Source organism: Sphaerodactylus townsendi, linkage group LG17, assembly GCF_021028975.2.
Source record: "Sphaerodactylus townsendi isolate TG3544 linkage group LG17, MPM_Stown_v2.3, whole genome shotgun sequence".
In the NCBI taxonomy this organism is placed as follows: Eukaryota; Metazoa; Chordata; class Lepidosauria; order Squamata; family Sphaerodactylidae; genus Sphaerodactylus; species Sphaerodactylus townsendi.
In genome coordinates this window covers 22907062-22928605 of record NC_059441.1, presented here as the reverse complement: position 1 = coordinate 22928605, position 21544 = coordinate 22907062, and the positions used below count along the sequence as shown (strand labels likewise).

The following is a 21544-nucleotide window of genomic DNA, read 5'->3' as shown; positions in this document are numbered from 1 at the left end:
CACATCCTGCATGTGAGCTCCCAAAGGCACTTGGTGGGCCACTGCGAGGAGCAGAGCGCTGGACTAGATGGACTCTGGTCTGATCCATCAGGCTCTTTCTTATGTTCTTATTCAGTTGTCTGTTTTTTGCTGTTGACTTGACAAGTTTGTGTCCAGTTTTCATAAGCAATGTACATGTAACTTGTATGATTTTTCTACATATATTTTGTGGATGTTAGTTGGTTCCTTCAAGAAAACCCAGTAGTGGTAAACAATATAGGCTCCAGGCTTACCCTCCATCTATGGCCCCTTCAGTACATGCAAAATAATGCACTTTCAATTCACATTCACAATTGTTTGCAATTGGATTTTGCTCTTCCGCACAGCAAAATCCAGTTGCAAAGTGCATTGAAAGTGGATTGAAAGTGTTTTATTCTGCATGTGTGGAAGGGGCTTACATGATGGTTCTTATGGACATGGAAAGAGTGTACTATGATGGACTTTTAATGACATATAAATTATCCAAGCACTGTCATGACTCCAAGACCAAGCTCTGTCATGACTCCAATAACATATTCTGATCACAACTTGAACTTAAGATCTTCTATAGACCACTACCCATGATTTGTTGGGTCTCTAGTCCTTGCTATAAACAAAAGCCTGTTGACTGTTGTGGGTTTTCCAGGCTGGGTGTCCAAGTTCTGGGAGTTTTTCTCCTAATGATTCGCCTGCATCTGTGGCTGGCATCTTCAGAGGCACGCCATGGCTAGATGTGTTGCTCTCCATGGCACAGTTGTTTCTACCCGTGAAATCCATCAACAATACATTGAAAAACCAGTTGGTACAAACTTTTACAGTAGATTTCTTACAAGTGCAGAGCATTAAAATATAGTTAATGCAATGTTTTGTGTGCAGATAAACCCACAGCCAAAAACCCATAAGGTTTTCAAGGCAAGAGGCAGACAGAGGTGGCTCTACATAGTGTCAGGATGGCTCTACATAGTGTCAGAGGTGGCTCTACATAGTGTCAGGATGCCTGTGGGGTGCTGGGGCTGCTTGCAGCTTTGGGCTTGGGGGGAAAGGATGTTAGTTGGAATATTTATGTAGTGTGTTTCTGCTCTTTTCCTCCAGCAGGTGTTGGCCAAGGCCAACTCCAACGGCCTTGCATTTTATCTCACTTTCTGCATATTTTTGCTTTTGGTTCACATGGGGGGGCACCCTCAATGATATTACTGACAGTTTGCATGGGGGAAAGTCAATTCTGGATTTTTCACGCTGTTCTCAAGATGCTGAATAAAGAACTGTTTTAACAAGACTTTGGCCATTTCCGTACAGCCACGCTTGGACACCCAGCCTGGAAAACCCACAACAGTCAACAGGCTTTTGTTTATAGCAAGGACTAGAGACCCCCCCCAGTCCCAGGAACCAACGGGAAGACGGCGCCATGGAGCGCCATTAACTGGATAGACGAACCTGTCATGACCATTGCTGCTGGTCGCCGAGGCCAGGGGACACACCCCCCTGCCCTGTGCGACCGCTCCGGAGTCACAGGGCAGGGGGGGGGCATGTCCCCAGGCCTCGGCGACGTGCTGGACGGTCGCAGAGAAGGTAGGTCGATCGGGCACAGGGGGGAGGGATGGCGCCTCGGGGAGCGAGGTGGGAAAATGGAGACTTCGCGCCGCATGCGAACAGCTCCCTGGGGATGGCGTTTTTGCCGTCCCCAGGGCGCTGTATTTGGCCCATGCGGAAAGAGCCTCTGTTTCCATCATTGTGGATCTGACACATAGCGACCCATGACTTCCTTAGTGGTCTGACATCAAACGGGACTATAGTTCTGCAAGGATAATGTGCTTCCCTGAATTGTGAATTCCTACTGCCTTTGTACTATGTAGATCGCGCTCAATCACCAGTAGGACTGGGAACCCTTCCTGTCAGCTTAAGAACAAATGATTGTCATCTTCTTGCTTTGTAATGTTTTGCTTTGATGTTTCTGGGGGCAGAAGGAAGGGAGAAGAAACCTTTGGTGCATTCAGAGGAGCGCAAGAAGAGCCAATGTCAGAACTGTCTTCTTTTAGGGCTATGCCGCTGTCTGACCATAAAGACTTCTGATTGTAATCACCAAGTCCGTTATTGGTCCAGATCTGGGGCTTGACAGTGGATTTGGTGGACTTTCATCTCTCTGAGATCTGACATGATTGGGCTAGCCTGAACCCTCTGGGTCTGGCAAAATTCCTCTACTGGTTTCAATATGGTGAAATATTCTGGATGGAAGGCCTAATAAACTTGCACAATCCCTTCTTGTCAGCTCAATCTTTATTATGATCCAAGATCAAACAACAAATGCAGTGATGATACGTAGTCTACGATGTTTGTATTAAGCAATGTTCCATATAGGTGATCTGCAGTGTTGAAAATACAAAATAAAGTACTGAGTTATTATTCTATGATTTTATTAAAACTGAACAACAATTTTCTGCCTTATTGAATGTGCCATAGCACAAAATCCTGCTGCCTTCATGATAGTTTCATTGGCGCTATCAGCAAGAGATATAAAAGTGGCTTGATCTGCCTGGGTATTTAGACAAAATTATAGAGGTGTACTGAGTTAGAATTTCTACAATATAATAGCACATGTCCAATGGTTTCTATCATGGGCAGTGGCGAAATTCATAAGGAATACAGGTTTATCTTATCTTCCAGTAGAGCTGGTGGAAGGACATTGAACTGAGCTAAGGTCAATGCTCTGGGATATGTTCTCCTCAGTTTTGTTGTTTATATGTTTCCAGGTCCTGTGGCTGTGATCAGTGGGGAGGAAGATTCTGCCAGCCCTCTTCATCACATCAACCATGGCATCACGGGGCCTTCATCCTTGGATGCTGGCCCAGACACAGTAGTGATTGGCATGACCCGTATCCCTGTCATTGAGAACCCTCAGTACTTCCGACAAGGCCATAACTGTCACAAGCCAGATACATGTAAGTGCATTTACTGTTTCCTTTCCTTGTTTTTTCCAGAAATGGATCAGGTAAGGAACAAAGAAGAAAATAGTAGGAAAGAGAAGAGAGGAGTTTTAAGGAAATGGGGTTGTGTGGGAAGAAAGGAGTTCTTGTATGGTCCAGAAACCAGAAGTCAATCCCGTGTCTAATAAAAAAGTACAACATACAAAAGGCCATTTCAGAAGGTGAATTGATTGACATCACCAGCCAATAACCACTTCCTCTAGTTTTGGCATTGACTTCCTGGATCCTTGAACAGGAGAATTGCCAGGACCTTTTTAAATAAAGGGTATAGTGAGAGGGCCTTCACTTTGTCACCTTGGGATTCAGCTTGTCAGAAGAGGGTGACCACCCCGTAGACTCCACAGGCCAAAACCAAACTGGGTCTTAAGATCAAATCGACTGACCTCTCTCCTTTCACAATGGTTGTGCATGGAGATGCAAGGATCAAGAAACTGAACCACTGATAATAACAGAGTTAATGAAAATATATCATACGTGGGAACTGACTGCTTAAAATCCGTATTGTGCTAGGAGTGATTAGGACACAAATAACCCAAAAGAAACAGTTCCCCAAACATAGCACATTCCACGCAACAGATCAAATTCTGACAAATCTCCAAAAATATCACTGCAGTAGAACATTGGAGAGTTTCACTAATTTTTGTGCCTTTTACTGAACAAGGCATACATTTGTTCTTTCCACTAATAAACCTGCAATTGCTGTTTTCCAAAAGGCATTTTGGGGGGAGGGGGCATATGGTTATTCAAGAGGAACTTATTTGATGCCAGCATATTCCCACCCCACAAACAGGACCAATTTGCTTTATCCAGTTTGCAAAACAATAATGTTGTTATTAAAACGGCTGACAGATAAGGGACTGTTTTTCATTACCATCTCATTATCCTGAGTGGTTAATTTCTTGGTTCTTGTCCTTCTTTTAACATACGGACGGAAGGTGGATACATACATGTCCTTTGGCCTGAATACAGAATGCCTTCCAGTGAAATAAATAACATCTTCACTGAGTGACGAATCATTCTTCCCTGTTGACTTTTGAGTCATCATAATCCGCAAAAAAATTAAAAATCTAACCACCTAGAGTGCATAACGTTGGTCACGTCATCCTCAGCATTTCAGGTTGTTCAGAATGGCTTCAAACCAAACCATATGAAAGATTATGGCATCTCTCCCTTCCCTTTCCTGACACTGTCTCATGCGCTTCTCATTCATGTGCTTGGCATTGTCTGTTTCTTGTACCTAATCAAGACTGGGGAGAGATAAGGTGATATTATCAGGGGGTCCTTAGCATTGGGGAGTATTTGGCATCTTGAGGTCGCTGTCAGCAAATGTTTGCTGGTTTGTTAAGGATCAGTGAGTAGGAGTTGAAAATTGTGTAAGAAATCTACCCATGTGTTTGGCTAGAGATTCCATTCCCTTTCAGTTGAACTGAAAGCTTTAAGAAATTTAATCTGATTGATCAGCTAATTTCAGTTCATTTGACTATGTCCAAATATTCTCTAATTTTCATTTTTTTTGTTAAATTTGTTAAAGGGTGATGATTTTTCTTGAAATCCACAGATTGTGTGAATAGTTTTTTTCCCCCTCCATCTGTGCTGTTCTTTCTCTTGAATGTCGCTGGGGTGGGGGGTACAGATTTCATCCTATCTTCCTCCTTTCCGAATGAATCACACAACTCATTCCATCCAGGTGGGGAACATCTACCGCAAGAGGTCATCTACTGTTGCTGTGTAGTTAATTGGCACAATGACATCGCTAAGGACAGTGTGGATAATTTAAGCGAACAAGCAAGCGCTTCCTCAAGGAATACTGAAAAGTCACCCTGGCCAGAATCGTTGAGCCTCGAACTTTTTGGGAAGCTAGTTTTATTCAGTTGGATTGAAGGCTAAGCAAACATTTAAAGTTAGGGGACGATGTGATTTTGGACCTGGCTTGCTAAAGGAATGTGGATTTAAAACAACTTCTTTTGTTGGCCTTTCTGAGAAGAAACAATAGCTTTTGGCTGTTGCCGGTTGTCTGAGCCATGGGCATGGTCCTAACATATGGAGTTTTTGCTCTTAACATTTCACCCACATCTGCGGCTGGCATCTTCAAAGCCATATCACGATAAGATGCCACGGAGAGAAACACATCTTATCGTGACATGCCTCTGAAGATGCCAACCATAGATGTGGGCAAAACGTGAGGAGCAAAAAACGCTAGACCATGGCCACAGCCACGGAAAGCCACAACAGCAAGTTGATTCCAGCCGTGAAAGCCTTTGACAATATGATAGCTCTTATTTGGTAAATAGTACATTCTCTTGCGTTCTTTTCAGCATATGAAATGGCTCCAATATTGATGTGTGTTCTGCACTTTTGTTTAAGCTATCCATCTTTGTAGTCAACTAAAAACTCTAATCCTCTGCCAGCCATACCTCTTCGGTTTCATGTAACATTACCCAAAGTTGTTCAGTGTAACTCTCAAAACTGGCATGTATGAGCCAGGTGGACACATTCATTTACCATCTCTTCCCTTCTCTAACATGCCTTCAGCAGAACTAGGTGGTGAAGGATTTCCTAGGCAGTATTACTTCGGGCTGTCATCTTCACATGTAATGTTCCCCACAAAGATTCCTTGAATATTGAGCATGCAGCAGAAGGCTAAACTGAACCTTCTGCCTTGCCTGCTACAAACAGTTCCTAGCTGAGAGCATTTGAACACCTGAAGAATAAACGGGTACTTCTATTGCTGTTCTGCTCAACTGGGCCCGAGAAGGAAGATAACAATACAAACACCTTGTTCTGGTATGTTCTTACCTGCGTCACACGCGACAATGCATTTTCTCATTTTCCTCTGCAAGGAGGCACGTCCTGAATTAATGTGAACGGGAGATGGGAGAGTAATGAACCTGTGGAAGGACATAAGCCACCTTGAATAGCACGTGCATAAACTGTCACTAACTGAAACTGGAGTCATGAAGGTATGCAAAAATTGAAGCGGTCAGTTCGGAGCGTAATTGTGGCAGTATCCTCGACATGGATACTCTGGTGGTCTCTGCTTTTGAGAAAATAAGTCATTTCTCTCTACACGTTCAATGAGACCTCCTAAGTCCCACAAAAAAATGGGCCCTGCTCTGGTGGCATCGGTTATTGGCAGCCTGAATGACATAGTTGTTTGTGAGCGATGCCCCTCTCTGCCATCCTCGCAGGGCAGGCTCAGACTCTTGTGACCTGTCAGCACTATAACAGAAGGCAAAGACCGCAGGTTACTTTGCTCAGAAGGGTTATATTTCCGCTTCTGTTACAGTTCTCTCCTTCCCTGTCCACATCTTTCCTACCAACCGTGGTCTCCCCTCTGCCTTCCTTTTACCTCTCTCAAAAGGTTGTTTGTCAATCCCTGCTGGCTTGTGATTGCCACCCCCCACAGTGCTTTTGGCCCTCCCTCCTGATTGCAGCATGGTCTAGGCTATGTAGGCCCCACCCTAATCTGGGGAAAGGCTGGGACCTGCTGCTTGCAGCTTGGCCGCAGCTGTGTTGGCCCTGCCCTGCTCTGGGGAGCTGCTGATGGTGGCTCCTATTGCCTTCCTGCCAGCTCCCTGCAGCTTCTCCGGGCTTCCACAAGGTGGCCATGCTTGCCTGTGTGTCCGGGGGTGGGGTTGCCAGTTGCAGAGGGTCCAGCCGACCATAAAAGGGAGGGGTGTGAGGAGGGCTTCTGGGTGCTGGAAGGCAGCCTTGTCCCTGGACACAGGGTATTGGACTAGGATCGGTCAGACTTGGATTCAAAGTTCATTCGGACTTCAATATTCTGGGTAGCATCAGACCTGTTTCCGGGCTTTTATGCATGCAAGACTTACCACACAGCTGTGTGCTTCACGGTGGGGTTTTCCCATTTTTGGAATGAGATTCTCCCACTGTGAAGTCTCCCCAGCTGAGCCAATTCACCATTTGGCCCTCCCTCCCACTTCCTTGTTTTATCCAACTGGGAGGAACAGCTGTTATGTGGGCAGGGAACACAGGAAAGAGCAAGGAACCCCACAAGAAGCAAAACACATGTCGATTCCCCTCAATTTCACCTTCCCTGAAAAGTCTCACTTTAACTGGTTTTGGAAACCATGCGGAGAGTCTGACCTGAGAGCACGGTGAGTTCTGAAGAGGGGAAAACGTGTGTGAGAATTGCACCCGAAGGGAATGTATACTGAATGCAAAGGAATCCAAATGTGTGTCACTTCCCTACAAAGGTTGGTACAGAACAAAACTAGTGGGGAGAAACTGATAGTCATCACACAGAGCACCTTGGAGGATGAGTGGGATAAAAATGGATGAATGGATAAAAGAGAGCCAGTGTTGCCTAGTGGTTAGAGTGTCAGACTAGAGCTTAGGAGAAACAGGTTTGAATCCCACTCTGCCAAGGAATCTTCCTGGGCGATCTTGAATCCATCTCAGTCTCTCAGCCTAACCTACCTCACTGTATTGTTATTTTGAGGCTCGGATGGAGGAGAGGAGAGCAGTGGGATAAGCTGTTTTGGGACCTCATTGGGGAAAAAACAGGGTGCAACTCAAAATAAGCCTAAGTGTTGAAGATGTAGAGCACGGTGGTGCAAACCCTTCCTCGACAGAGATCCTAAATCTCAGCATTCTCCACTGTTTGACTGCCTTCTCGGCGTGAACAGCACAAGAATTAGCGTCTCTATTAAGGGCTTGTTAAGCGGAAGTAATGGTTCCTGCGCACGTCCCCCTCTTGTTTCCATAATGGAATGTTCCCCTCGGGATCCCCCTGTCGCTTGAAATAGGCGCTGTTGCTAGTAAACGAAGTAGAAGACTTAAGGTTTGCAATTTGGAGCGGGCCCATCAACCGGTGGCGACACTTCCATCACTGAGGCAATGGGCCGCATCCACTTAATTGTGCCCAGCTTCAGGTTTGATTACAACATATTTATTTGACTCTGTTTTGTACGGAAGCGGCAGATTGGTCTGACGAAGCAACAAAAGCTGAGAAGCGACACAGGCAAAGGCGGCTTTTTAAAGACTTCGATTTCTCTCATTTCTCTTTTGTGTTCCTAGAAGGCACAGATATTAGTGTGCTTTTTGAGCCATGAGGCCTGGAATTTCTCTCACTGTCAACTGTGACATTCATCAAGTATGCCACACTTCTGTGGCCGACACTGGTCTGTCCGGTAAATTACAGTTTTTTCTGCTGAGTTTACTTGGATTGCCAGAGATGCTGTCAAGCCAAGGGGCATGTTGTGAGATTATTTCGAAGGGGAAGGTTGTATAAGGGAGGGTTGGGAGAACTGTAGCTTCAATGTCTAAGGGCACTTTTGCACATGCAAAATAATTCACTTTCAATCCACTTTCAATGCACTTTGCAGCTGGATTCTACTGTGCCAAATAGCAAAATCCACTTGCAAACCGTTGTGAAAGTGTATTGAAAGTGAATTGAAATTGCCAGCGTGGTGTAGTGGTTAAGAGCAGGTGGATTCTAACCTGGAGAACCGGGTTTGATTCCCCACTCCTCCACCTGAATCGCAGAGACTTATCTGGTGAACGTGCACTCCTACATTCTTGCTGGGTGACCTTGGGCTAGTCACAGTTCTCTTGGAACTCTCTCAGTCGCACCTACCTCCCAAGGTGTGTGTTGTGGAGAGAGGAAGGGAAAGGAGCTTGTAAGCCACCTTAAGTCACCTTACAGGAGAGAAAGGTGGGGTCTAAATCCAAGCTACTCTTCTTCTTCTTCTTCTTCTTCTTCTTCTTCTTCTTCTTCTTCTTCTTCTTCTTCTTCTTCTTCTTCTTCTTCTTCTTCTTCTTCTTCATCATCATCATCATCATCATCATCATCATCATCATCATCATTATTATTATTATTATTATTATTATTATTATTATTATTATTATTATTATTATTCCGCATGTGTGAAAGTGCCCTAAGTGTGCATAGCTCTGAGCTGGGTCTCTGGTTGGGGTTACTAGAGGGGCTCATTCTGTTCTGCGCACGTTCAGCAGTTTTGCAACGTTACTGTGTTGGTTCCAGTGGCTTGCTGAGAACTTGGGGTCATGATCTGCCCAGTCCTGGTTTGATCCCACCATGTCTCCCACCCCGGATGTGGGATCCTCTTTCCACTCTCCCTGTCTCCCATCTTCTTCAGTTTTTGTTATGTTTCCCAGGCAAAGCCTGATGTGTTTATTAGACACCTGCTTGTTGCTGCTCTACACAGCACTAGGGAGTGTGGATTGTTTTGATCGAAGTGAAGGCCGTGCTGTCTCTGGACTTGGGGTGGGCCTACCCCCTTTGAGAACGGGTGTCCAGGGGCGGCGTTGTGTGACATTCAGATAGAAGTTCAAAAATGATAGAGATGGTAGTCCAAAGGTTATAGAGAGAACTGAGCAAATAGGTCAAGAAGGCAACAGTGGGAGGGGAAAAAATCTTAAAGAAACAGCCAGAGGAAATGCACCATGGCCTTCAATGTCTCTACACCAATGCACAGAGTGTGGGAAATAAACAAGATGAACTTGAACTCTTAATGCAGCAAAACAAATATGATATTATAGGCATCACTGAAACCTGGTGGGATGAGTCTCATGATTAGAATATAAGAATGGAAGGGTATAATCTATTTCAGAGAAACAGATCAAATAAGAAAGGAGGAGGAGTAGCATTATATGTAAAAAACTGTTACAGCTGTGAGCAGGTCCATGACTTAAATCCTCCAAACCAGACTGAGAGCATCTGGGTAAAAATAAAAGGGAAGAGAAACAACACTGATCTAATTGTCTGAAGGGATGGATGAGGCATTCTTGGAACAGATGACCAAACTTGCACAAAGAAGAGAAATAGTAGTAATGGGAGATTTCAATTATCCGGATATTTGCTGGGAGTCAAACTCTTCCCTGACAACAAGTCCAACAAATTTCTCATTTGCCTTGCAGACAATTTCATGGTCCAGAAGGTGGAAGAAGCAACAAGGGGAACTGCTATTTTAGATATGCTCCTAACCAATAATGATGACCTGATTAGTGGAGTGAAAGTGGTAGGATCCTTAGGTGGGAGTGATCGTGTTCTTCTGGAGTTTGTTATACAGTGGAAAGGCTGGATCAGCATATGTCGGGAGTGCTTTGATTGTGTGTTCCTGCATTGCAGGGGGTTGGACTTGATGGCCCTTGTGATTTTGGATTTATTTCCACCCTTTCTCTCCTGTAAGGAGACAAAGGAACTTACAATCTCCTTTCCCTTCCACCCCGCACAACATGCACCCTGTGAGGTGGGTGGGGCTGAAAGAGCTTCGAAGAACTGTGACTAGCCCAAGGTCACCCAGCTGGCATGTGTTGGAGTGCAGAAGCTAATCTGGTTCACCAGATAAGCCTCCACAGCTCAAGTGGCAGAGCATGGAATCAAACCCTGTTCTCCAGATTAGAGTGCACCTGCTCTTAACCACTGATGGTTTCTCCTTTAATTAGTGTACTAATCTGAAGCTTTTTATGGCCAAACTCTAGGTTTCATTTCCCATCTTGCAATCAGAAGTTGATGGCACGTAGTCAAAGGCCAGTACCATCAAAACATATATATGCATCAGAGGAACATAAAACACAAGATTTCACAGAGGTTACAAATAAAATTATATTAAAATGCAATTTTTTAAAAAAAAACTAGCCCCAAGGCCCAAACCCATGGGATATACAAGGTTCAGCTTCAACCATCTCTCTAGCCCAGATTTTCATGGCAGCCAAAGTATACAGTGATACCCAACAGGTGATGTATGAATCTGCCCTATCTCCATCATGGGCATCAAATTGACCCTGGCTAAAATCATAGAATTGGAAGAGACCACAAGGGCCATCAAGTCCAATCCTTTGCAATACAGGAACACATAATCAAAGCATTCCTGACAGATGGCCATCCAACCTCTCTTTAAAAACCTCCAAAGAAGGAGACTCCACCACACTCCAAGGCAGTGCATTCCACTGTCAAACAGCCCCTATTGTCAGAAGTTTTCCCCGATGTTTAGGTGGAATTTCTTTTCCTTCACCTTGAACCCGTGACTCCTGGTCCTAGTCTCCAGAGCAGCAGAAAACAAGCTTGCTCCCTCACCAACTTGACATCCCTTCAAGTATCTAAACATGGCTATCATGTCATCTCTTAACCTTCTCTTCGCCAAATTAAACGTATCCAACTCCCTAAGCCTTTCTTCGGAGGGCATGGATTCCAGACCTATTACCATTTTGGTTGCTCTTCTCTGGACCCGTCCCAGCTTGTCAATATCCTTCTTGAATTGCAGTGCCCAGAACTGTACACAATATTCCAGGTGAAATGACCATAAGAGGGTCAGTGTAATGTACTGGTTAACAACAGTGGACTCTATTATGATTCCCCACTCCTCCCATGAAGTGTGCTGGGTGGCTTTGAGGCATTTACAGTTCTCTCTGAACTCTCTCAGCCCATGCAGAGGCAGGCAATGACAAACCATTCTATTCTATTCCACTCCGCTCCCCAAATGTCTCTTGCCTTGAAAGTCAACAAGGTTACTCTAAGTCAGCAGTGACTTGACAGCACTTTCTACCATCACTTTTCCTAGAGGAGTGCTACAACTCTGTGGAGTTTCCATACCAAAGTAGGCATGAAGAATTTAGATCTGGGCTCCAAGTGGATAGGTAGGGTAGGAATGCAATTGGAACACAATGAAAGGGAACAGAACAGAATAGATCTTCCCGTTCAAAGGCTCCACAGAGACATGACCAGTGAGTGATGGGCTTTTGAATGTAATGGCTCATTAACTTGGCTGTTAGCTTAGGCTGAAAGCAGAAAGGCTGTTTGAAGTTTATGAAAGGTGATCTGGAAAAGTGTAATGCTCTGTTGCCCCTTTTAATCAGGCCGAACCACTGGGAGAATTTGGAGCTGGGTAGGATTTGCCTTTTGAACACAGTGTCAGGGTTGGAAATCCAGTCATTGAAGGATCACCATGGGGGGGGGGGGGGGTTGGTTAGAGAACAATACTGATGGATTTGAGTAAAAGCAGCAACCCAATCGACCTCCAGGCAACAGAGTCCAATTCATCTGGAGAACGTGGCCTCTTTGGAAGTTGACTCTGTGGCATTATATCTCAATGAAGCCCTGCCGCTCTCCAAATCCCACCCTGCTCAAGCTCCACCCCACAAGATCCAAACATTTCCCAACCGATAACTGGCAACTCTCTGTCCCATGGTCCTAGGAAGGATTATCTTCTGAATTAGCTTCTGGCAGATTAGAGGATGGAAAAATTCCCTGAAAAAAAATCAGTGTGGAAAAAATGAATGCTTTCTTTTCTTCATCGTTCTGAGGCAGGCTACTGTCTTGCTTCAGGGATGCATGGAGGGCTTCTTGTTCGGAATCAGCGGCTCTATGCTTTGCGAAGCAATAGTCTGAAATTCATGGTGAGCAGCTCTCATCTGTTTTCTGCATCAAGTATTCACTGGACCCGCCTTGGGGTCAGCTCAGGGGTCTTTTGCTGACTTGAGCTTAGCCTCAGCCTTAGCAACGGACCAAGGTTCACCACCAGGGTGAAGCAGACATCCTTCCAAAGAGTGTTTTTATGACCTCATTTATTACGTTCTGCCCCAGCATAATTGCATACTCCAAGTTGGTAATTACACATATTCACACTAATCGAGTAATTATGTCTAATTACACAAAACTGTAAATACGTGGTAATCTGCACCAAAAAAAGGACTTCATGGGGGATGGGAGAAACCTCTGTGCCTTGCTTTGTAAAGATATAACAGCAAGTTATGCATACAGTGCGTTGCCAGTGTGATGTAGTGGTTAAGAGCAGGTGAACATTCATCTGGAGAACCAGGTTTGATTCCCCACTCCTCCACATGAGTGGTGGACTCCTATCTGGAGAACTGGATTTGTTTCAGCTAACTTCCTGCAGGGTGACCTTGGGCTAGTCACAGTTCTCAGTGCAGTCCACAAAAGAAGCGCAGACAGCACCGTGGTGGGCTCAGCCAGACCCTTGGGTGCAGAAACTTGTCTTCCATTAGAAAACAAACCACTCAATTAGCCAACGGAGCAGCTGCCGTTGTCCTGTCAAGCGAGGAAACAGTTTCCACTGAAAGAAGATGCACTGAGCTGTGAACTTGCTTTCTCTGTGAGCATTCCTGCGCCCCTTCAAAAATAAAATTCTGGGATGGTGAGGGCAACAGTTAATCCTGGGGAAACAACAGGGCAACCTCACTCTCTCCAGGCGTGATTGACAAACAGTGGAAAATTATTCTCTGTAGGATCTTGAACACTGTTGGACTGTCCATACCAACCATGGGGACTCTCCTGATTATAGTGATTCCAGTATGGATGTAGATGAGTTGAAGCATCAGCACTAGAGCTAGCGTGGTGTAGTGGTAAAAAGCAGGTGCACTCTAATCTGGAGGACCAAGTTTGATTCCCTGCTCTGCCTCTTCAGCTGTGGAGGCTTATCTGGTGAACCTTGGGCTAGTCACAGTTCTTTGGAGCTCTCTCGGCCCCACACACAGGGTTTTTGTTGTAAGGGTAGGGAGGAGTGTAAGCCCCTTTGAGTCTCCTTACAAGAGAGAAAGGGGAATACAAACTCCTCCTCCTTCTAGATTTGATATTGTTGTGGCACAGGCCTTGAATTCAGCTTTCCCACCTACTGGCACTGCTGTCAAGGTGTATGTGAGTGGCTGCTTGGAAGATCCTTGGAACCTTTCCAGGGGTATTGATAGAGGGCACATAAACAGAAATCGTGTTGAGACAGAATAGTATGTGTTAGGGTATGGTCAATGCCTGCATGGGAAGTCTCCTCAAGACCCTATGTATATATATAAGTTCCATAAAGGAGAAAAAGGGATCTCAACATAATATATAGTACTGAAAGACCCTCTATGAAGAAATCGATAATGGCGGTCTAATTGCACTGAAGAACCTCTTCACCATCAGTACTGATCATCTCCTGGTATAGGTAGATGTTTAACAGAGATCCCCAACTTTTTAAAAGCCTGACAGAACTTGGTGGGCGCAGCCACAAAATGGCTGCCATGGAAGGCAGAGCTAGCTTCAAGATGGCTGCCACTGTTTAACTCCAGTCACATGCTGAAGATCTTTATGCTATCTCCTGTCAATTTTTTTTTTAAAAAAACCCTTCACAGCCAACTGAATCTCCAATGTCCAATCAGAAGTCTTGCTGGGCACCTGACTCTGCCTGCTTTGTAAAAGCAGTTGGTGATATCATGTTGGAGACTCCTAATGTATAGTGTGTTCTAGGGAGCACTCACCTATACAGAGGGAGAAAATTGAACACCCTTTTAAACTGTGTACATGGTCTGTGTACACTTCCCTTGGAGAGCTTTTCCTCTTCAATTTTTCATACCCTGGGGGAATTTTGTGGATCTTCATTGAACAGGTAAGTAAAGGGAAAAGAGTACCGTACATACTCGTGTATATACCCGCATATAAGTCGACCCGCATATAAGTTGAGGCACCTAATTTTACCACAAAAAACTGGGAAAACCTATTTACTTGCGTATAAGTCGAGGGTGGGAAATGCAGCAGCTACTGGTAAATTTCAAAAATAAAAATAGATACCAATAAAATTACATTAATTGAGGCATCAGTAGGTTAAATGTTTTTGAATATTTATTTCAAAGAAAAACAGTAAACTAGCTCTGTAAGTGGAAAAGAGGGTCAATAAAAACAATATGGTCTCAACAATATCTTTAAAAGTACAAAAACCTTAGCTCAATCAGCAACCAAGCTAAAACACAAGTTAAAATCCTTCAAAACTGGATTTTTGGTCAGGGGAGGAATGTTTATATTAGCAGTACCAACATTTCAGAGTATCTTTAGGAGACCCTCCTGATGATACCAGCCAGGTTTGGTGAAGTTTGGTTATGGATCCCCAAAGGGGGTGCTCCCATCCCCCGTTGTTTCCAATGGAAGCTAATAGTAGATGGGGGTCCAAACCTGACTGGTATCAGCAAGAGATTATCAGCAAGAGATTATCAGCAAGTGATACCACCCAGGTTTAGCGAAGTTTGGTTCAAGGGATCCAAAGTTATGGACCCTCAAAATGTAGCCCCATCTACTATTAGCTCCCATTGGAAACAGTGGGGGATGGGGCACTCCCTTTGGGAAACCCTGAACCAAACTTTACCAAACTTGGGTGGTATCATCAGAAGAGACTCTTGAAAAATCCCTGAACTTGTGGTGCCGCTAGCCTAAAAGCTGCACCCCCTGGCGGCCCACAAAGTAAAAACCCTAAAATATTTTTTAAAAATACTCCTCACTCGCATATAAGTCGAGGGGGGCTTTTTCAGCACAAAAATGTGCTGAAAAAGCTGACTTATATGCAAGTATATATGGTAGATGGCTGCAAAGTGCAGAAAGAAGGAGAGGAAACCCACACACTCAAGACTAATAAAGAAATTACTAGCATCCTACATTATGAATTGGATGAATTTTTAATAGCCAGGAATGTGGCCTGATTTATAACACATCCATCCGCAGCCTCCAGAGTCCGTTGCCAGATAATAAATAAATGACGGGCCCCTTGTATTAAAAGTATCAGTCATTTTACATCACTGCTCAGTAATTTATGTGGGCTATCAAGAGTTGGAGGAAGCATCCCCAGGGAATGGACAAACTCCACCTGAGCAGGTAGAAAGGGAGAGGAGTGGAAATTGGTGCTACTTGGAATGGCTGCTGGGGTGGGGAGGGGGGGCAGTAGCTATGAGATCTGATATGAGTGGCATTAGCAGTATCGCACACTTTGCCACTAGGGAAGGTTGCTGAGGAGAAGGGGAGTGCTGTTCTCTGCTGCTCTTCACTGCCACCACTGTGGGTGGAGAAAGCTGGTACTGCAGCTATCTAGTCGGCAAAGTGTAAGTGATCCTAGGAAACAATAAGATCTGTCCTTATCATAGAAAACTGCTGCCTTGAGCCTAAAACCTTAGCCTGAGAATGACTCCTTGAGTCCAGTCTGCATCTATTGTGACTGATTAAGAACACAAGACTTGCCTTTCTGGTTCACCATTCTGTTTCCAGCATCACCCAGCCAGCTGCTCACAGGCACAGCAAGATTGTAGCCACCACTGCTATTTGTCCTACACTCCATCTGAGGTAAGCTGCCTCTGTACATTTAAGGATTGCAGCTAACAGCTTTTAAAAAATGCATGGATTTGTCTAGAAGAGGGAGTTTGGATTTATATCCCCCTTTCTCTCCTGTAGGAGACTCAAAGGGGCTTACAATCTCCTTGCCCTTCCCCCCTCATAACAAACACCCTGTGAGGTGGGTGGGTGAGAGAGCTCCGAGAAGCTGTGACTAGCCCAAGGTCACCCAGCTGGCGTGTGTGGGAGTGTACAGGCTAACCTGAATTCCCCAGATAAGCCTCCACCACTCAAGCGGCAGAGCGGAGAATCAAACCCGGTTCCTCCAGATCAGAGTGCACCTGCTCTTAGCCACTACGCCACTGCTGCTCCCAACAGTCTAGACTGTTTTCTCAAAAACCACCAGTGATTAATTATCATCACGTTATACGGAGGAGGTGTTTTTGGAGGGGAATTGTGGGGCATGAAAGGTTGGCAAGGTTGTCCCTACAAGGAGAAGGCTTGTCCCTACAAGCAATCTGTTTTGCATGGAGAAGGTCCCAGGTTCGATCCCCAGCATCTCCAGTTAAAAAGGTCAGGGATTAGGTGTTGCAAAATAATTCTCTCTGAGGAGAGCTGTTGACAGTCAGAGTACACCAGAGGCAGACCTTCCACAGGGTCGCCTGGGGACAAATGCCCCAGGCGGCCACTGTACATGTCACATTTTCTGCCCCCCATGCCCCTCCTTCCCCCCTGGGCCTGGCTGAACGAGCAGCCTGGCAGGGCCACCACCAGGGGCCCCTCAGCCCTGCCAGGCTGCCCAGGACCACTGCCTGGTAAGCGGGACATGGGGTGACACGGGGAGCAGGTTTTGCCCCAGATGCCATTTTCCCTCCCTACGCCTCTGGAGTCAACAGTGCTGATCATGATGAACCCATTAGCTGACTCAGCAGGAAGCAGCTGGCCATTTTGTGTTTATGACTGACCCTTTAGTCTTTCCAGCTGTGCATTGTCGTGCCTTTCCCAAGTGTGTTATTGTGCCTTTTGTCTTCCCTACTGTGTGTTATTGTGCCAAGACCAGAAGACACCGTGAACTTTACGCTATTATACAATCATATGTAAGGGGCCATAAGGGCAGTGGCGTATCTGCCAGAGGAACATGGCCCCGGGCGCCACCCATTAGATCACGTCTGGGCCGCCCCTCGGCCTGACCTTGCAAGGCTGCTCCTTCAGCTGGCGGAGGAGGGCAGCAGCAGTCCTGGGTAAACTGGCAGGGCCAGACCAAGGAACGGCCCATGGCAGGCTCCTGGCCCAGCCTCCACCGGCTGAAGGAGCAGCCTGAGAAGCAGCCTGCAGCAGGCTCCAGGTTCAGCTGCTCCTTCTGGAAGCCTGCTGGGGGCCTACTGGGTGCCCCTCAGCCCGGCCAGGCTGCCCAGGACCACTGCCGCTCTCCTCCGCTGGCTAAGGTAAGTGGGGCGTGTGGGATGGTGGGGAGGGGCTCCCTGAGCAGTTCCTGCCCCGGGCACCATTTCCCCCCGGTTTGCCTCTGCATAAAGGCCATCTAGTTCAACCCTCTGCTCAATTCAGGATCAGCCTAAAGCATCCCGACCAGTGTTCGTCCAACTGCTGTTTGAGGATTGTCAGTTAAGGGGAACTCAGCACCTCCCTAGGCAGCTGATTCCACGGCTGAACTACTCTCACTCTTTTTTTAAAAAAAATCTAACATCCAGGCAGTACTTTTCCATCCATAATTTAAACCCATTATTGCGAGTCCTATCATGGTAATCAGTGATGGGCTGAGCCAAACAAACCCAACAAATTCTGCGACTGTGTTCCCTTCCTTTTTTCCCTTTGGTGTCCCCTTGAGCGACTGAATTGCTGTGACTCGGTGAGACTTCTCACCATCCAAAAAGAGAAATTATGATCGACTCTTTTATTTTTTCTTTTCCTTTCTAGGCCTGCTTGGGGAAGAGAGCTTTTATTGCCTTATTTATTACATTTCCCTGTAGTGGCATAAATAATATCCTCTTAATAGATATGGGCCTTTATGAATAATACAGAGACCGGTGTCTAAGTAATTGCAGCGCTTTCCCAATACATTGGATCTTTGGTGTCAAGGACTATTAATGATCTTCTCCAGCTCTTCCTCTGCTAGGGGCAATCACAGATTCCGGGGATGGAAAGTGCTGATGCATTTGGGGATACGGATATGTTGCGGGGGAAAGAAAGGACGCTAATGCGCCATTCAATCACTCTGTTTGCTCTGGGAAATTTGTGTGGGAGAAGATATTGTTTGCATTTGCTATTTTCCCCCCTCCCCCCCCCCCAAGCCTTTTAAATGTATTTATAGTTTTGTCCCCATTGTTTATAGTCCACCTTTTTCACTGAGATTTCAGGCGGATCAAATGGTGCAAATCCATGCAATCAATAGGACGGGATGTCCAATAAGCGATGCATTTGGATGGCAGACCACCAAGAATATCAGGAATGTGACCGGGAGGCAGGCGATGGCAAACCACCTCCAAACGTTTCTTGCCTTGGGAGCCCTAGGGGGCGCCATAAGTCCGCTGTGACTCGAAGGCAAAAAAAGGAAAAGGAGAACAAATACAGTCTTGGGTCACTGGTCGGCACTGAATCATTGTGCCCCGAAAGCCATTTGTTGGACAGCTTTGTTGCCTAGTGGTTATGAACGTTTGATGCCCCTCTGTTTAAGAGGGCCAGCGTGGTGTAGTGGTTAAGAGCAAGTGGATTCTAATCTGGAGAACTGGATTTGATTCCCCACTCCTCCACCTGAGTGGCAGAGGCTTATCTGGTGAACCAGATGTGTTTCCGCACCTTGGCGTAGTCACAGTTCTCTCACAACTCTCTCAGTCCCACCTACCTCACAAGGTGTCTGTTGTGGGGAGAGGAAGGAAAAGGAGCTTGTAAGCCACCTTGAGTCTCCTTACAGGAGAGAAAGGTGGGATATAAATCCAAACTCTTCTTCTTCTTAACATGTTCCAACTGTTCCCAGCCAATGCAGCCAGGCCTCTTTAATTAATGGAGCTGTCTTGGAACTTTGCAGAGACTTCAGTTTTGCGAGCTATTTTTTCCCTTCCACCGCTTGTTCCCCAGACTTTGCGTCTCAAACCTTGATCCAGCTTGTAAATCTCTCCCAATACCCCCACCGCCCATCACCTTTTGCTATCTTATGTACTTTTTACTTCTTCCTCCCCATCATCCTTTGGGATGGGAGCTTGAGGAGACGGGAGCTTCTACCCACTCTGAAAATGATAAGCTCTAAATTCTAATGGAGACACCGGTGCCAAGAAAGTGTCAGAGAAAGCGAAAGGTTGATGTGCGTCTCATCACAAAAGGAAGAGGAGGCTGTTTTAGAGTCTGTGTTCCTGGGCTGGGTGGTTGTGACACCCTCATTAATACATTATTGATCTCCAACATCTTAATTAGAGGGGGGGGGGATCAAATGCAGCTTAGACTTTGTATACACTTGGTGGTCTTAATTCCTGTGTTCAGCTGTGATGAAGAGATCTGCTCACTAGCAGATTCCCAGGTCTTTTCAGGTTCCCCACCTCCACATAGCAACTCTGGAATTCTTTGGTGGTCTCCCATCCAAGTAGTAACCAGAACCAACCCTGCTTAGTGAGATCTGGCAAGATCAGGCTAGCCTGGGCCAGCCCAGTCAGGGTATAAGAGGAGTGGTGGGATCCAAAAATTTTAGTAACAGGTTCCCTCGCCAGACCCCCCTCAGCAAAGGGGGCAGAGGCGTACCTAGGCAAACCTGAGCCCTGGGCAAAACCTGAGTTGGATGCCCCCCCATGGGCAGCCACCCCACCACGCTAATTCTCTGGCAATTTTTTTTGCACCAGGTCATTTCTAAATCATCATCACATTATAGAAAAAGCCCCAACTCACAAATCTGAACACAGCAATGGTGAGACACACAGGTTCTTTGATAGAGACTGGTGAGATAAAAGGTACGAAAGGCTGAGAATCAATGAATTGCAGTACCTGAAAGGGATTAACCCAGTTCAGGGAGTGACATTATTAGTCGCAATTGCTATATGGAACCTTCACGTTCAAAGGCAGGATGCCTCTCGGGGAGGTGAGGGCATGGAGATGGAAAAGCGGACCCAATTAATAACCCCCTCTTGGCACACACAAATAATTAGTAACCCACTCTCGGGAACTGGTGAGAACCTGCTGGATCCCACCTCTGTATAAGAGTTTTTGTAACTTTGCCATAAATTTGCCATAAGCTTGCCATTAAATGTGTTTCCACACTCCTATATTCCTGCTTGGTGACCTTGAGGTAGTCACCGTTCTTTGGAGCTCTCTGGGAAAGGAATTTGTTAGCCTCCTTGAGTCTCCTTACAGGAGAGAAAGGTGGGGTACAAATCCAAACTCTTCCTCTTCTAAAGTGTCATCAAGCCACAGCCATCTTCTGGCAATTCTAACAAGGGGTTTTTTAAGGCAAGAGAAGCAGAGGTGGTTTTCCATTGCTTTCCTCTGCAGGGCCTTCCTCGGTGATATCCCTTCCAAGTTCTGACACTGCTTAGCTTCTGAGATCTGCTGAAATGCTATACCATGCTGCCTCCCACCATGGATATGAGATTATGACATTATAAAACCCGGCCACTTCTTCTTTTGAGAAAGTCTAAGAAATCTTGTGACAATATCCTTCTTGGGGTGTTGTGTGGTTTCTGGGTTGCATGGCCGTGTTCTAGTAGCATTTTCTCCTGATGCTACTAGATTACAGCCATACACCCTGGAAACCACACAACACCCCAGTGATTCCAGCCGTGAAAGCCTTTGACAATACAATATCCTCCTTGTTTCTTTAACAGAACTCCAATTCCCACAGTCCCTTGAGAATTTTCAATATACCAATCCAGATTTGGTATAACTTTGTTATGAACTCTGGTGCCTCTCAATAGCTGCTTTCAATATATGATGTTTTACCATCAACTGATACGTCAGAATCCTCATCTCAGTTTCATCTTCTTTTGTTGTCATCTTATTCACACCAATATGGCCTTCCGCACATGCAGAATGATGCACTTTCAATCCACTTTCACAATTGTTTGCAAGTGGATTTTGCTGTTCTGCGCATTAAAATCTAGCTACAAAGTGCATTGAAAGTGGATTGAAAGTGCATTATTCTGCATGTATGGAAGGGGCCTATAGTTTGCAAGATCCCGTTCCCTTTGTCTGCTCAGGATTCAAACTAGTGTCCTAGTCAAGAGGGAAGAGATCTTGCCAGAGTTAGGAGTCTACTTTGGCAGGCCTGAAGCCAAGTTTAATTTTGAAAAAGCTTTGGAAAAGAACTCCATTCCTCAGAGAAATCAGACTTCTGAATCTGTTCTTCAGGAAAACATAGTAGTATGTAAAGCCACTATTTAGATAGTTATATATGCTCTTCCCCACTTCCCCTTGGGAGAAACAGAAGTCTCGCTCAGTTCCTTAAATCAGTTCCAAAAAAAAAAAATACCTCACACAG

General features: G+C 45.6%; 1 protein-coding gene across 1 annotated transcript in view; it reads left to right on the top strand.

The window, feature by feature from the left end:
- Positions 1–21544, top strand: part of LOC125424419 (NT-3 growth factor receptor-like) — a 259041-nt gene that overhangs the window by 221095 nt on the left and 16402 nt on the right. Inside the window, 1 exon segment of the mRNA XM_048481646.1 lies at positions 2766–2954. Within this exon segment, the coding sequence (XP_048337603.1) occupies positions 2766–2954 (189 nt within the window).